This window comes from Lottia gigantea (genome assembly GCF_000327385.1).
Source record: "Lottia gigantea unplaced genomic scaffold LOTGIsca_38, whole genome shotgun sequence".
In the NCBI taxonomy this organism is placed as follows: Eukaryota; Metazoa; Mollusca; class Gastropoda; family Lottiidae; genus Lottia; species Lottia gigantea.
The window spans coordinates 1559277-1577007 of NW_008709295.1; the positions used below are offsets into that span (position 1 = coordinate 1559277).

The following is a 17731-nucleotide window of genomic DNA, read 5'->3' on the forward strand; positions in this document are numbered from 1 at the left end:
CGAATTTCTGCTCTTATTCTAAATCTATTTCGACCGTCATTTTATTTTTGTTCATTACTTTAAACTAATAACTAAAAATTAGGACTTTAAAAAATTTAAAATTTTGACTTTTGTCGCTGACTTTTTTAATTTAATTTTAACGGTTTTTTTTAACTTCTACAATATTATTTCAATCAATCTGAAAATTAACATGTAGACAGACATTTTGATTGCAAACAAAATTCTGTTTTTCAAAATTTTTATATCACTTTCGGTTTTTACGTCATTTGCTCTTAAAGTTGAAATTTCAACTTCCGGAATTTTATAAACATTTGAAAAATTCTTTTTGGAATATGCTAGAATTGTTTATATAAAAGATTTGAACTGATAGAATTTGTTCCGGAAGTAAAAGATCGTCTGCCATTTGAAATGTCAAAATTTTCTTTAAACCATTTTCTTGAAATAGGGGTTAATGGGATTTACATCATTTTAATGTCTATAACATCAGCAGTCGAGTCTTCACAAAATTTAGCTTTTTAGTTATATGTTTTTCAATATTGGCAAAAATTTTAAAGGCTCATATCTCGTGACCGTGACCTTTGGTGACCTTATGACAAGAACAAAAGTTGTTGCCCTTCGTAAGATCTATCTACAAATGTCCCCACATTTGTTGTGCAATGTTAACTTCCGGTTCTATAGTCATTTGACAATCGCGATTTTTAACTTTGATTAGCTCTGTCACGTGACCTAATTAACATACGACAAAATTTCTTTTATATTCTTAAAGTGCATGATCTCTTCATTTTGGTGATATATTGTTACCGGTCTGCTATATATGAATATAATTTAAAGTCATAAGCATAAATAGGCAGAATTTACTTTATGATTATTTTTGCTTTGCATATGATAGCTCGTGTAATTCTGTGTATGTGCCTACTTTTATTTTTGGTATCAGAGCATGGTGCCCAAAGTTATTGTCATAAATGTTTTATTACCTTTTTGTCCTTACTTAGTAATGGCGGCCATACTTGTTTCTCAGTTGAAGTCCCTTTTTATAATATCTTTATGTCGGCACTCTTTGTAGATCATCAAAAACAACTGGTTTTATTTATCAAAATGTTTATCAGTACGGATATTTTCCTATTTGATAATTGTTTTAAGTGAGGTTGAGTTCTGTATTTCATTTTAAAATGGTTTACTTGAACTCATGACCATTAACTGTATATTTTTCAAAGTACTTATAAACATTGAATGTCCTCATCATTTCAATTTTTATCTTCTTTTCCTGTGTCCATAGATAAAGTTATGTAAGTTAAAAGGGTTTATAATAAGGTGATATTCGTTTTATTTTGTATTATTCATGTAAGAGACAACCACAAATCGTCTTAATTCCACTTCCACCGAAATAATCTTGGTCAACCTTTATGTATATATTGTTATTTATGCTATATAAAGTGTTTATTTGTCTTTGTATTTTAATTCAGTGTGCGTGTAACACTGAATTTAAATGGTGGCTGGAGTGGGATTTCCAACAGTTTTAGATTACTTCCTGTTATTATTATTATTGAAAGTTATAAATTCAGCAGAGGTGACGAGTGAAGGCAGACTAGAAGATATAGAGAGAGCTGTGAGAGAGTTAAGCGAAGCATTTGAAAGGGAGATGCAAACTCTTGAACAAATGATGCACCAATCAAGAAGACTGAATGTATCTCCAGCTTCAGATTATAATCATGCAACAGATGCACCTACACACACTCCAGCAGCTGGACAGACGAGTTTTAGAAATCAAAATAGTAGTGAGCCAAGTATTGCTCAGAACAGTCGGACTACTGGTTTACTTTCTAACAGGAAGAGAACACAAGAAGATTTTTCCTTGCCGTCACTAAGAATACCCAGAGTTTATTTTAATGATCACCATGCTCAAGGACGGTGCTCGAACAGCAACGAGAACACAACAAAAGTATGCAAACCCTGTTGCAATGCCACCTAAGTTTAATGGTGAAGGTAATTTAGAATACTAGTTTGAAATGACAGCAGAAATTAATCAATGGAGTTATGAAGAGAAAGCCAAGTTTTTAGTCATAAGCCTCAGTGGCAAAGCTATCGATATTTTCGGTACTTTAAGAGCAGATGACGTAAGAGATTATCAACAATTGATTTTTGCTTTGAAACAAAAGTTTGATCCACCGCAGCTTGCTGAAATGTACAAAGTGAAATTGAGAGAGCGACGGAGGAGACCCAATGAGAGTCTATCAGAATTTGCTTCTTCAGTAAGGATTTTGGTCAACAAAGCTTATCCTACAAATAATGATATTATCAAAGAAAAGATTGCTAAGGATCATTTTGTCCAGTACTTTGGAGATAGTCAGATGAGGATGCTTGTAAGTCAGGGTCGTCCTCGTGACCTGAATACAGGACTTCATCATGCCATGGAGTTGGAAGCTATTAAATGTTCAGATCCAGATTCCAGAACAGCATTGATAGCCAATGTCAAGGACAAGCATGGTAAGAAACCCGTAGATTCAGAAAACAATGAGTTAAATAAATTAATTTAGATACTTACAGAAGAAATAAAATCTATAAAAGAAAAGATTATCGATACAGTTGGAAGAACTGCTAAGGATGGGGATAATACGATGCAATAGGATGAGAATCGAAAAGAATCCGTAGACAGGAGTAGAAGACAAAACTTGCTTTAATTGTTTCGAGATAGGACATTATGCCATAATGTGTCCTTTGCCTCGTAGGAGTAGTTATTCACGTGATGATAAACCATGGAGACAAAATACTTATGTTGAGAAGAATGTAGATCGAAGGGGAGAAAATCAGCAAAGTCCCGAACGAATAGTCAGCGTTTTAAATCCTGATAGCTCAGGGTTGTACGTGAATGGAAATGTAGAGGAAGGGGAAATTGAATTTTTACTAGATACCGCTGCAGGATTATGCATGCTTTCCAGGGACTCCTGTGATTTAATGGACAAGCCTCCAGCATTGCTTCCAGTAACATGTCGTCTAAACCAGGCTGATGGTACTCCTTCAGACGTTATTGGTCGTGCAACGTTTGATTTCAGTCTCAGGGATAAGAAATTTAGCTATCCATTTGAAGTTGTGCATATACCAACATCAGCTATAATAGGATTTGATTTCTTGACAGATGAAAATGTCATATTAAATATTTCGGAAAGAGAAATTTATATAGATGGAGCATCATACAGTGTCATACTATAGGAGCTTTTGGAGTTTGTAGAGTTAATCTTTTACGAAATATAGATAAGGTAGCACCGGGTAATACACATGAAGGAGAAAAGCAGTCAAAATTATTAACGGAACTATTAAAGGATTCTGAGTTGAATCCGGAGCAGAAAAGTGTTGTAGAAGATTTGTTGTTTAAGAATTTTGCTGAAGACGAAGGTGACCTGGGCAGAACAGATGTGGTTAAACATAAAATAGACACAGGTGAAGAGAAACCTGTTAGACAGCCTCCGAGAAGATTACCTTAAGCATCAAGAGAGGACGTAAGGAAACATCTTGTGGAGATGACTCGCCGAGATTTAATTGAACCCGCAAGTGGGCCATGGTCATCGCCTATCGTCTTAGTGAAAAATAAAAGTGGAGGCACCAGGTTCTGCATAGACTACAGACGCTTGGATGCAGTGACTTCTAAGGATGCTTATCCGTTGCCACGAATAGACGAGTCAATAAATTGTGGAATGGTTTTCATGCCTTGATATGCAATTAGGATTTTTCCACGTGGTGATGGATCACAATGACCGTTCAAAGACGGCGTTTTCCACTCCATGTGGGATGTTCCAATTCAAAGTCATGCCCATGGGTCTAACAAATAGTCCTGCGACTTTTGAAAGACTAATGGATATTGTTTTGTCAGGTCTCCATTGGGAAACCTGTCTTATTTATCTAGATGATGTTATTGTCTTCGCTAGGAGTTTTGAAGAACACGTTACTAGATTTGAGGAAGTCTTAGGCCGAGGTTAGCTGGACTTAAGCTTAAAGTAAGTAAGTGTCATTTATTCAAGTCTGAAGGCCTGTACTTGGGACACAACATTGGCAAAGTTGGAGTATCTACCAATCCAGCAAAGATATCAGCAGTAAAGGATTGGGCCACTCCAAAATGTGTTACAGAGGTAAGGATTGTCCTCATATTACAGACGATTTGTGAAAGATTTTTCCAAAATTGCAGAACCTCTCCACAGATTGACAGATAAAGGAGCCAAATTTTGTTGGACTGAAAGCTGTCAGATGTCATTTGATACCCTCAAGGAGAGATTAGTGTTTTCACCTGTACTAGTTCATCCAGATCCATTTAGAGAATACATCTTGGATACGGATGCGAGTGACAAAGGATGCTGTTCTGTCTCAGAAAGACGACAAACGAATTGAACATGTCATTGCTTACGGTAGTAAGTCATTAAGCAAGAGTCAGAAAAATGATTGCACTACACGGAAGGAGTTGCTCTCTGTAGTTGTTTGCTTACTGCATTTCCGACCATATGTTTATGGTCAAAAGTTTACTTTGAGAAGTGACCATGCTTTAGGTGGGTTTTAAAAGCCGCTGCCAATCGGCATACCGGAGTGAAAAAAGGCGCTAAAATGAGCATTGTTAAATTTAAGGATCGTAGTTGTTCATACTACAAAACGAAACTATTCAATTTGACGGAATTTTTGTTGACGTCAATATTATGGAATCAAAATTATTTTAAAAATGAAACGAAACAAATTAATATTTCTATTCTTGCTTTGAGATATTTTCCTTCACATTTTCTTATTCAATTTAACAATGGTCATTTTAGCGCCTTCTTTTCACTCCGGTATGCCGGTTGGCAGCGGCAGGCGGTTGGCTTTTAAAACCCACCCCCATACTTCCCTTTGTTGGATCATGAGGTCAGTTGGCCAGATGGTTGGCCAGTTCTGTCTGAATTTCAATTTGAGATTGTACATAGACCTGGTAAATTGCATGGCAGCGCAGACGGGTTTTCAAGAAAACATTGTAGAATGTGTAACTGTTTTACGGAAGAGCAAAATGATGGAGATGTTCGAAGCATTTTTCTGTTACAGGTTGATCAAGGAAATGGGATGATTTCTAAAGCTCAGAAAGATGATCCTATCCTATCTAGAAAACAAATTGACAAACCTTCGTGAGATAAAGTCTCTGGGATGTCTCTTGAAATCAAGGCTTTTTGGTCCCAATGGAAGTTGATCACTATCAAGGATGATATTCTTGTTAGAAAATGGGTTCAGTTATCTGACAATCCACTTGATGTCATTTATAAAAGTGTCATTCCTAAATCGGTGAGAGAAGAAATTCTTAAAAACTGCCATGATTCACCTTCAGGTGGTCACTTGGGATATGATAAAACACATTCCAAGACTAGTCAATCATATTATTGGCCAGGAATGAGGAATGATGTGCGATATTGGGTAAAGACTTGTGAATCTGGACAAATGCGGAAGCAACCGAAGAACTGAGCACATGTTCCCCTTTCGTCAGTGTCAAGTGGCTATCGAATGGAGAGGATAGCTATAGATATCATGGGTCCTCTTCCGGAAACTATATCTGGCAATAAGTATGTAGTTGTCATACAAGATTGCTTTACCAAATGGGTTGAAGCTGTAGCTATTGCTGATATGTTTGCAAGTACTGTGGCTTCGGCTTTTCTGAGCATGATACTGCGATTTGTTGTTCCTAGTAGTATACATTCTGATCAGGGATCACAATTTGAATCCGAATTATTCTCAGAGCTATGTAAACTTATGGGAACAACAAAGACTCGAACGACACCGTATCACCCTGCCAGTTATGGACAGGTTGAACGTTACAATAGAACTCTTCAGAATATCCTTAGTCATTATGTAGATGAATTTCAAAGAGACTGGGATTCGTTCTTGGACATTGTCTGTTTAGCTTATCGTTCGTGTGAACATGAATCTCATGATTTTCCCCAAACAAATCGATGCTAGGACGAGAGGTATCGCTTCCTGTTACAATTCTGACGGGGAGACCCCCAGGTAGCAGGTTTACTCATGTGGAATACGTCAATAATATTATTCGTAGACTTGATAACGTCGTGAACATTTAAATGCGAGTGCACTAAGAGCTAAAAAACGTTACGACCAACAATGCTTGAAAAATCACTTTGAAACTGGTTCTCAGGTTTGGGTATATATTCCAAGAAAACGTATAGGAATCTCGCCTAAAGAATATGAAGAGATTTCACCCAGGAAGCAGCCGAAGGGATGCGAGACGCAGAAATACTCCTTCGAAAAGAAGAAATGATGATTACAGCAGTCATACACATTCAGAGAAACGACCAACAATAACATGTGTAGAATGTAAAGCCATATTTGATACACGAAGAGAATATCAGCAACACGCCACAATATTTCATGATAACAAGATGCATGTGTGTCCGGTTTCCAAGTGTAACGAATTATTCACTAATAGTTACAATTGGCGTCGTCACATGTCTACACCTTCCTAAGACTGCAGATGCTGATACAATGTATGCAGATTTCTGAGCCAATTAGAAGATTCCACTGACAAGAAAAAGACATATACAAAGACAACATCTTCTAAGACAGCAACTTCTACTTCCATAGGTTCTAGCCCTGAAAACATCATCGATTGGACAGAAACTTTTAAATTATTCACTGCTTATCCAGTCTGCAAAGTCGGTGAACCAACCAAAAGTGATGCATCATTTCAGACGAGCTACAGTCAGACTCCGATAAAGCGAGTGTAAAGGCGCAACCACTTCTAAAACTATGCGGAGTCACCCTCGTAAATGCCTGAAGTGGACATGTATGATCTCAAACGCTCATAAACTATGAGTATGAGACTGGTTGATCGAGAACGCATCCATCATCTGAAGCGACTCTTAATAAATAGCCTTGAGATATATTCACCCCCATAGATTTGCAACCCTTAACTTAATTTTCAATGGCAAGAATTGGACAGATAATACTATCTTTACTACAAATTGGTTTTCCCATAAGTATGGCTAAAGACGAACCGTGTCTGATCTAGTAACAGTTTTATTTCCTGACAGACTACGTGAGCCACATCGCTGGCTCTGTCACCGGCAACGAAAATAGGCTTAGCTTGCTTGGGTAAAACATGGCTTTGTGCCTGTTCTTCCCTTACCAATTTGAAGTATTCCTTAATCAAAGGTGCGGCGGCTGGGTTTCCAGATAATAAAATGCAGTCCCAGGTATTACCAAAACCGTGTTCTATGAAAATGTTAGATAACTGTATCAACGGTACCCGAGGCAAGCCTAGTAGGACAGATGCAACTTTAAGCCTAAATTAGGACAATCCAATGCATGTACTTTTGTTTTACCAAACGAATCCTTCCAGACAAGAAATGCTCGGATTTACCAACTTCCTTATTTCTTATCCGATTTTCATCAAACTTGGAATGTATGTGTATAATCAAATTGAAAAATTTGTATCTATTTCAAATTTCAATTTTAGGAATGAGTTATACTTACCAGTCGGAAATATACTTATGGATAATCTTCCTGTACAAACTCATCAAGAGATTTAATGGGTACTCCCCTTCCCTTGATATGTATTGTACCTTAGTTCATGTAGGCGTGAAAAACAAAAGCTTTCCTACCTACTGCTATCAAAATTCCTCTGGGGATGATGGTGGGTAATAGGAATGGTAAGTACGGTAATTCATAAAATTGAAACTTGAAAAAGATACAAATTTTTTCAATTTCATTTCATTCGTTATACTTACCAGTCGGAAATATACTTATGGATAAATTTAGATTCCAAAGCAGTATATTTGATGGTGGAGAGGGAATTTTAAGACAAACCCCTATATGTACAATAAATATTTTAATTTTCTACAGGTACATGCTTGATAAATATACTGTATTCTTTTCGAATATTTACATCAAGATGCGACCATACTTAATCGCCATTTACCATAGTCTTCTGCTATCCTGAAAAAGTGAATGTATTGTTTAATGTACCATAACAAGAGAATTATACTTAATTTACCGTGTTTAACCTTAGAAATATACATACCCTCGGAAAAACTCGCCGGGGGATGACTATCCTGCTCAAGAACACTAACATTCACATCCTTGAGATAAAAATCTATAAACGTCGACGGTTTAGACCAATCAGCTGCATCCATTATGGAATGTACAGAAGCTCCTTCATATAAAGCAAAAGACGGACCTACGGCTCTTGTGGAATGTGCATTTGTATGAACAGCGCCATTATAGACCATTTGTATAGTCTGAACAAGCCACCTTGCAATGGTTTGTGCGGAAAGGCGGCGGCGAGAGACACAGAAAAAGTCGAGGCTGGTAATCGCCTCTAACATTTGTAGAATATCTTTTGTTGCCTCTAAATATTGTAATACACACCTTCTTGGATCCAGAAATTTTCTTTTGGGAAATGCTGGTACAAATATTTTCGCACCATAATGATTTGGTCGGTCTTGTTTTGCTAATCCAGTACGTAGAAACGTAATACCACTTGTTTGAATTCTCATAAAATTTTCACCAACCATTAATGACTGTATATCACTGGATCGTCTGAAAGTAGTTATTGCAATTAAAAATACAGTTTTAAAAGTGAGGAGTTTGAAGGATATATCAGACAATGGCTCAAATGGAGGTTTCTCCAACATGTCTAGCACGGTTGGTAGACCCCATTCTGGTAATAAACGAGACTTAGGGGGCCTGAAGTTAAAAACGCCGATAATTGCCGATAACATGGAACGATATCCTGCTATCGTCCTATACTGTAAACCGGCAGAAAACAGATCTGATAGAAAATCGGTTATTTGTGTCAGTGAAATGCCCAGGGGATCAATTTTCCTTGGACTACACCAACGCCTGAATCGTTCAAATTTGTATGAATAATCCTTTTGTGTCCCCTTACGCCAGGATGCTGCAAGAAGCTATCTAGGAGATCCGGAAGTCGAATGGGTGGAGCAATCAGCAATTGAAGTAGATCGGTAAGTCCTTCGTGGCCAATAAGGAGCTACTAGGAGTATTTGACAATGAAATTGCCTCATGTAACAGAGAATTTTCGGAATAAGGCATATTGGAGGGTAAACATAAGCGTACATGTTCATCCATGAAATTGACAGCGCGTCCAGTGCCAATGCTTGTGGGTGGGGACTCCAGGAACAGAAAATCTTGGTTTGGCGATTTTCTATTGATGCAAAAAGGTCTATCAAAGGGGCAACCAATGCAGAAATAGCTTGTGAACTACTGGGCTGTTGAGCATCCATTCGGTCGGGCGGATAAACTTGGATACTACGATATGCACAGCTTCCAACTCCAGAAGGTTTATGTGATAACGTCTTTGCTCCCTTGACCAGGTCCCTTGTATAAGAAGCTGATCCAAGTAACCTCCGTACCCTTCCATCGACGCATCCGTCGTTATGGTCACTGTGGATAGCCGAGGTAGAAGAGATCTTCCCTGTAAAATGTTCGCTGGCTCTAACCACAATGAAAGATGTGATTGTAGATGTTGATTAAATGGGATAACCTTTTCTACTGCATGCAGAGATGGCTTCCAGAAACAGAGTAGATGTAGTTGTATAGGCCTCATGTGTAAGCGAGCATTTGGGATCAGTTCTATACAGCTAGCCATCAAACCTAGCAGGCAAAGATAGTCTAATGCCTGACTGCTGACTGCGCTTGTTCTGGATATGATTTACTGATTCTACTAATTTTTTCATCCTGTCTATCGTAGGGCACACACTACCCTGGTGGGTCTTGAATAAGCTTCCCAGATAAACTACTTCTTGGCTGGGACAAAGAGACGACGTCTCTCGGTTCACAAGAAGACCCAGAGGTTCCAAGAGATCTAGGACGAAGTATCGATGCTGTCTCAGTGTGTCTTTGTTCCGATGCAGTAGCAACCAATCGTAGAGGTATACTGCTACCCTTAAACTGTGCTTTCTCAGGTACGCAGAAACGACGGACATGACTTTGGTAAAAACCTTTGGGGCGACTGTCGGACCGAAGCAAAGAACTTTCCACTGATAACACCTTCCTTGGATGCAAAAACGACCTTGGAAATGGTATCCATCTTGAAATGTTTCTTTAGTAAGAATTGATTTAAAGGTTTTAAATTGATCACCGGTCTCAGCTTGTTGGACGACCTTTTTGGAATGAGGAAGAAGGTGCTGTATAAACCTAAATGGATTTCCTCCACTGGAACTGATTCTATAGCTTCCTTTTCCAATAACGAAACAATTTCTGCGTTTAAAATATCTACATGGTTTTGCGCTATGGTTGTTTGTCGAATACCCGTATTCGGGGGTGGCGAGAGGAGTTCCAGCTTGTAACCCTCTCGTATCACAGAAAACACCCATTGGTCGTCTGTTATTTTGGCCCAATTCTCTATGAAATATCTTAAACGACCCCCGACTGAATTATACTGGTATTCTTGATTTTTAGGGATCCGAAAACCCTGACTGGCTTTGGCTTCGCCCTTATCGTAACTTCTGTAAGGTCTAGGATTGGTCGATGACTTCTCCCAATTCTGATTATAGTAAGGTCTATTCCTAGGATAATGTTGATCCAGTCTTGGCTTTTTGAAGTCGTATGACTTGTCAGGAAAAGTGTTAGATTTCCTCTTTAAATTTTGATAAATTTGACTTTTATCAGCAAATTCTGGAAGCAAGTCCTTGATCTGCTCCTTCTGTGATTTTCTAACCTTGAGACTGTCCTCCAAGGAAGACCCAAAAACACCATCCGAAGTTAAGGGCAAGTATATCAGCTTTGATTGAAAATCCTTTATGTCTGTGAGACCAGTCTCTGCCGCCGTAGCTTTACGTCTTATCATATGATGGAAGGCGCCTGATCTCCCCATTTGGTCCATGGCTTTTGTTGATATTTCATACATATCTTTAATTGGGGCAATCGCTTGATCGTTGTTCATCTTGTCGTTGTTAAAATTGTTCATAAAGGTACCAAGAGCTTGTTGCAAATATGCATTTGAGATATATGTCATCTAAGCTAGGGACGTTGAAAAACTGCTCTGAAAGTTCATGAACCGGAAAACAGCTACGGTATTCTTCTTTATATGCTGTAAGACGATCCGGATTTTGGCTTCTCCAAGATTTCGATAGGGTGTCAGACTGGGACTTGTCTAAAATCAGTCCAACTTTATGCACATCGTCGTTCACTGAACTCCCAAATAGCTTGGACAAAACATCAGAACTTTGACACTCTACATTTTCTTTCATTGTGTTTTGTAAAGTGCTTGTTTCAGGCAAATAGTTCACATACGAAGGCCTGTTGTTGTCAGCTGAAGACTTTAGTCTCTTTTGAGGACTATGGGGCAAATCGACATGAGAATCGGGTCCTAAATTCGACTCCTGATCAGACAATGACGCCATAAATTCTCGCTCTTCCTGTTCATCGGGGGCGAGAGATAAAACATCCATTTCTAAGTTTCTTGCTCGAAATTCTGGATTGATCAACAACTTAGGGACTCCGGAGGGATCTATTCTCCCACTATCGGAGGAGTTTTTAGGTATCTGTGAGACTAAATCCCCAATATCCTGATTTTCATCCCGAACAGATCTCCGCGGAGTTAAACAACCGGTATTCTGATGGATTTGGCAAACTGTAAATAGTAGGATTAATTTATCAAATTTATCATCCACTTTCGCTTCCAAATTGTTAAGTCGATTGTTCACCTCGGTGGATGACACTCTTTTCGAACGAGTTTTCTTCTTCGATTGCGAAACTTTAACAGACGGCGATTCGGAACGAACACTTACTTCCAAATCTGAATCTGTCGATAAATTAGATTTCTCATTATTCCCAGCGTTTGGCATAGCAAAGTATATGACAGAGAAATATATCAAAAACTTACAAATCAAAATATCTAAGGAAAAATGTAACATAAACGAGAGAGAGACGAAACACGTGCGTTGTTTTTCACGCCGGAAGATGAACTAAGGTACAATACATATCAAGGGAAGGGGAGTAACCCATTAAATCTCTTGATGAGTTTGAGCGAGTTGAGAGAGTTGTACAGGAAGATTATCCATAAGTATATTTCCGACTGGTGAGTATAACGAATGAAATGAAATTCTTAATTTGATGGAATAATCGAATTGCGCATGCGCATTATCAACTTTCTTATTTCTTATTCGATTTTCATCAAAATTGGCATGTATATCTATATCCCAGTTCTAAATTTGTTGAAAATATTGATTTTTTTTGTGCACAACCAACTTTCTTATTTCTTATCCGATTTTCATCAAACTTAGTATGTATGTGTATAATCCAATTCTAAATTTGATGGAAACATTGAATTTTTGTTGTGCGCGTGCGCATTACCAACTTTCTTATTTCTTTTTCGAATTTCACCAAACTTGGTATGTATGGGTATAATCCAATTCTAAATTTGATGGAAATATTGAATTTTTGTTGTGCGCATGCGTATTTCCAAATTTTTTATCCGGATTTCATCAAACTTGGTCTTTAGTAATTGACAAACATTCTTTTATTCTTAGTCATGTTTTCTAACCTGTGGAGAATTGTGGAATGAATGTAAAACGAAAGTTTTCTGAGCAATATGAAGCGACGTTAGCAACAAATGGAAAATGGCCTCTAGAGGGCATGTTTATCAACCGATATTGATCGGGTTTCTTTCATTGTATTTCTTGTAACAAAGGGCAAATGATAGCAGTAAAAAAATTCGATTTTCGAAAATTCGTTGCATACTTATTTCGGTGGGTTCGCTTTGCCGCATTGCGCAACTTGCCGCAACGTTCCCAACTGCATAAAAACGACATGTAAATACCAAGTTGAAACGACCAGAACCGTAATACAAAATACATAAATCCATAAAACGAAAAAAGACAAGTGCAATAAATAAATTTGGTAATGTCCATCTACTGCGTGCCAATAACGTCACCCTCGTGCTAGAAAAAATGGCAACTGAAATGTCTGAAAGTGAAAATCTTCTGAATAGTAAATCAGAATTATCAAGCGAGAAGTTTAAAATTCTCGTATTCGATGTGCTCTATAATTCGGCAGTGGCTCAACCCCAACTACTTCCAGATAAGTCCCAGAATGTCCTGGTGGACAAGGTAGAAGCTGGGGTTGATTGGCTCTACACTACTAACTACAAAAATCGACGAACCTGCGATGGTTTAGAAAAACAGAAAAATTAGATAGTGGACCACAGCCATATACGCCCACCACGGAATGCGGATGGTAAATATTCAAGACTTTGGGGCAAGGCAAATTACTCTTCTTCTAACGGTCGAAAATAGCTCAAATTCGAACTTGATCTTCGTTTTATGAATATGTATACACATACCGAATTCCATTTGATTCCATCAAAAAATCTAGTTTTTAGAGTGCTTACAAGCAAATGTTGACGGATGGACGGACGGACGGAAGGACTGACGGACCTTCGTTTCATGAATATGTATGCACATAAAGAATTTCATTTGATTCCTTCAAACACTCTAGTTTTTAGAGTGTTTAAGAGCAATTGATGTTGATAGAAGCACTTACTGTGTAGAGGTTAAAGGGCGATAACTCCTCAAAACTAACGTAAGAGGCCTTAAATTTAATCCGAAGTTAACTAAACTTTCTCAAATCTTTCGATTTAGGTCCAATAACATCCATTTTAAGTTTCATCAAAATCGGTCGAAAACTAAGAGAGGAATAGCATATTCAAGATATAGCTCAAATTCGAACTTGATCTTCGTTTTATGAATATGGATACACATACCGAATTTCATTTGGTTCCATCAAAAAATCTAGTTTTTAGAGCGTTTACAAGCAAATGTTGACGAACGGCCGGACCGACGAATGGACGGGGGTGCCGACAATATACGTCCACATAAAGAGATGTGGGCGTATAAAAATCGATGCGGGACATCACATTAAAATATTTTGTTTCATGTGAAACAAATGGCCATTCCGGATTTAATCAGAAACCTTTAGTTTCCTTGTACAAGTCGTTTTTGTGCAGTTGAGCACGATGCGGCAAGTTGCGCAATGCGGCAAAACGAACCCACCGACTTTTTTTGCCGAAATCAATCGAAAAATACTATTTCGGTTGTTATTTGGCGGATTGACTTGAAACTTACTTGGTGTAGACCGCCAACAAAGTGGAATAAAAGAACACATTCAAAAAAAATTTCATCACTTCCGGTTTCGATGTTAGTACTTCCGGTGGCATCACTTCCGGTGGAATTGATTTAAGTTAAAAATAACATATGCATTATATTACCAGTCTTAATGCAAACTTTTTAAACTAAAAAAATTCGTACCGGAAGTAATATGTTTGCCGCCATATTGGTTTGCCTCATTTTTTATCCGATTTGCGTAATATTTGTGTCAAACGATAGATTGAATGTTTGTGTACAATCTGATGGGAGCAGAATTTTGATTTTTGATTTTGCCTTTTTTGTACAACTGGTTGTTTTTTTTTTTTGAAAGTTTGAAGGCGTATATCTCATGACCTTGAACTTTGATGACCTTCATATTTCCTGTGATAATTTGTGACCTTGTCTATCTGATGACCTTTTGACCTTTGGGGTCAGACAACCCTTTCCATTTTATAGGGGTCTAAATATGGACCATTTTGAGCCTTTGCAGTGCTATATCTCGGTCGCTAATAGAGATATAGCAATAATTCTTTCGATTTTGTAATGAAAAGATTCTGAGCTTTCCATAGATATATAACATGCATACCTTACATGCAAATTCAAAACCTCATTCACTTAACATGGGGTTATTATTAGATAATTAGATTAACCTAGCTGTCAACCCCAATAGAAATCAAAGTTTCACTTGTTTTAAAGATATCCTCCTTAAGGTATATCAGTAAGCTTTAGGATGGATTAAACCGTGTTATACTGTAAGTTGAGCTTACAGAAGCACATTAAAGGGATACCCCCACTTAATTTACCGACTTTCTTATTTCTTATCCGATTTTCATCTAACTTGGTATGTATGTGTATAATGGGGAACCAAAATCGGATTATCTGCCCCTGAAGATGGCGCCACCGACTAGGGTCCCGGAAGTCGACTGTACGCTTTAGTAATATTGTTAATATAGCTACAGAACTCTGATTACAACATGCCTAAAACTTGTTATTGTGTTCCTAAATGTTCAAATAGAGGAGGGTATTTGTCACCAATCGACAAAAACCTATGGAAGTGTTTTTGGGTCAAAATAAGACGCTCTGTTAAATTGTCTAATACTTATTATGATACCGTCAACTTTGTCATATTGCTTTAGTAAATTGCGATAAAATAAATGTGTTTTGTCATTTCCTCACTAATTACACGTTTACAGATCATTTTGGTATTATCATTATCGACATATCATTTTCGACATATCATTTTCAACATTTCTCTTAGCAATTCTTAAGGGTATTTACCACGGAAACTTTGCATTGTGTGAAAACATTTTTTCTGGAAGCCACGCCTTTTGATCTCATTTGCATATTGCTAAGAGAAATGTTGAAAATGATATGTCACATTTGTTTTATTAAAATTTACTTCAGCAATATGACAAATTTGACGGTATCATAATAAGTATTTTGACATTCTGAACATTTCAACAATGGATTAGACAAATATTAGCATATCATCTTATTTAGACCCAAAAACCCTTCCATAAAAACCTTCGAAAGAAGTGGATTGTGGCTGTGAAAAGGCGGAAATCACTGAAGGGAGATGCGGTGGGAGCGTAGTTTGCAGAGATTTCGTCGAATTTACATCCTCGGGCAAGTGTTTTCATTTGCTTTATTAGATAAGTTATCTTTTTAATGTTTGAAATACTTGTCATAGTGATATGTCTATATTCTTCGGAAGCCACTTGACACTAGTACGGCTACGGTCTGACTCAGTCTTATTAACATCATAGAACTGTATGTCAGACTACTGACCGTAGGCTATACAGTTCTATGTTTACATTATTACTCCCATTTCGTCTATCTATGGCTATGGCCTGGGTTGATAAAAATGCCAACTAGTGCTGATTTTAAAGTAGGCCTAACTAACAAGTATAATTTTTGAATATGATTTTACGAAAAAGAATTTTCAGTTCAAAATGTTGTTATGGGGGGTGGGTGGGGGGGGGGGGGAATTCTGTTTATTTCAAATCAGACCTAAATTCTGGGACAAATGGCATGCAACTAAAAGTTATATTTTGAATATGCATGGAAAAATAGACAATCTCTCAAGTTTATGCCTTTTCCTTATCGTGATAGGCTCAAATTCAAAATGTATTGCATTGATATGGTTATTGGCCTAGAATGTATCAAGATAGGATCACAGGAAATAGGCTATTCATTCATGTGAATACAGGCATACTAAGATGTGTTAACATGCATACTTTTCTTTCTTCAGTTTTGTCTAGAATAACATTTAGAAAGCATTTTTACTTTTAGATTTTTAAAAAAAAAAAAATTTATAGCATCTATTTCAATTATTTTTTTACTTTTTGAATAGGAATATTTTGACAAAACAAAACTTTAGGAAAAGTTATAATTATAAAACAAAGTTAATTTCTGTACCATACTTTGAATAAAAGTGTCATTCTTGTTGATAGTTTTGAATTTCATATCTTTAAAGGTGTTAACAATGAAAATGCACCCTTGGCGTCCTGTACACCCTGAACTTGAAAATAATAGTCATGATTTTCTGAAAGATAATACTTTTGATTTTGATTTGTCTTTAGATGAATATGGACACTTCACCTTAATCACATTATGATTATCCATCAATCCGTCCGGTGATGAAGCTAGAAACAGACTACCTTTACAAAAAGATGTTCCACATTGGTCGACTGTATCCTGTGTTTAACAAACTCGTCAATAGCAATTTTTTCAAACTTCTTTCCATGGATAAGAGGAGCAGCTTGTATGTCTTGGGAAGGTTCAGTCATGGAGTTAAAACGGTTTTCAAGGTTTGTTCTATCAGTTGCCTTACATATAGTGGGTACATTTCCAGCAGCACACTCACATTTGGATTCAGCTATAATGCCATCTATGTCAATGTGATTCGAAACTTTCTTCTTCATTTCTGCATGACATTCGGATTTGAAAAAATGTAAACCGTCAGTAGATGCTATTCTCAGAAAACGATTGGTATAAAGTTTCTTTGAGTCGTCATCAAGTTTCTTCGTAACACAGCATAGATTCTAACTTCAGTAATGAAAAGTTGGTATCAGTATTGATGTCTTTGTAGAGATTATAATTAGGAATTTCCATTGAATATTCATTTTCCAATTCTTCATGTTCAATGTCTTTATTTCTGTCAAAAAACATAAAGATAATTTTTTTCAAGAACTTTCTAACCCAACAAAACTATTATAATAGGAAAATGGTAGGGCCCAGAACTACCATCCTACATGAATTGAACTGCCCACTATTATAACAGGAGTTATCCTTAAATTCGAAAGGATTAAATTGAAATTGGAAAATGGTAAGGCCTAGATCAATCACACTACCGCCATCGATACTAGCATACTACTACTAGCAAAGGCTTAGCCTATTAGGCTAGTGTCTTATAGAGGTAGACTACTTGATGTTTTTTTCTTATTCTGATTGTCTCAGATTATCAACACTTTTTCAATTATATTGTCTTTCAATTCACACTACGAAACTGCGAAGGAGTGGAACTGTCGAAGACACCTGACCACTTGTCATATTTAACTACTTTCGCTTTTTGACAGGACGTATTGATCTAAGCTTATCTAGTTAACGGATGC

The 17731-nt window shown here is 37.1% G+C and overlaps 3 protein-coding genes across 3 annotated transcripts; 2 read left to right on the forward strand and 1 right to left on the reverse strand.

Annotated features, from left to right (window-relative positions):
• Positions 1–1486: 1486 nt before the first annotated feature.
• On the forward strand, positions 1487–2534 carry LOTGIDRAFT_163177 (hypothetical protein; the record flags this gene model as incomplete). Its single annotated transcript, XM_009059239.1, has 2 exons — positions 1487–1939; positions 2001–2534. 2 exons carry the CDS (start codon positions 1487–1489, stop codon positions 2532–2534), a joined length of 987 nt encoding a protein of 328 aa, XP_009057487.1.
• A 172-nt stretch (positions 2535–2706) lies between these two features.
• On the forward strand, positions 2707–3207 carry LOTGIDRAFT_163178 (hypothetical protein; the record flags this gene model as incomplete). Its single annotated transcript, XM_009059240.1, has 1 exon — positions 2707–3207. One exon carries the CDS (start codon positions 2707–2709, stop codon positions 3205–3207), a length of 501 nt encoding a protein of 166 aa, XP_009057488.1.
• Positions 3208–10925: 7718 nt separating this feature from the next.
• LOTGIDRAFT_163180 (hypothetical protein) lies at positions 10926–11819 on the reverse strand (the record flags this gene model as incomplete). Its single annotated transcript, XM_009059241.1, has 1 exon — positions 10926–11819. One exon carries the CDS (start codon positions 11817–11819, stop codon positions 10926–10928), a length of 894 nt encoding a protein of 297 aa, XP_009057489.1.
• Positions 11820–17731: the final 5912 nt, after the last annotated feature.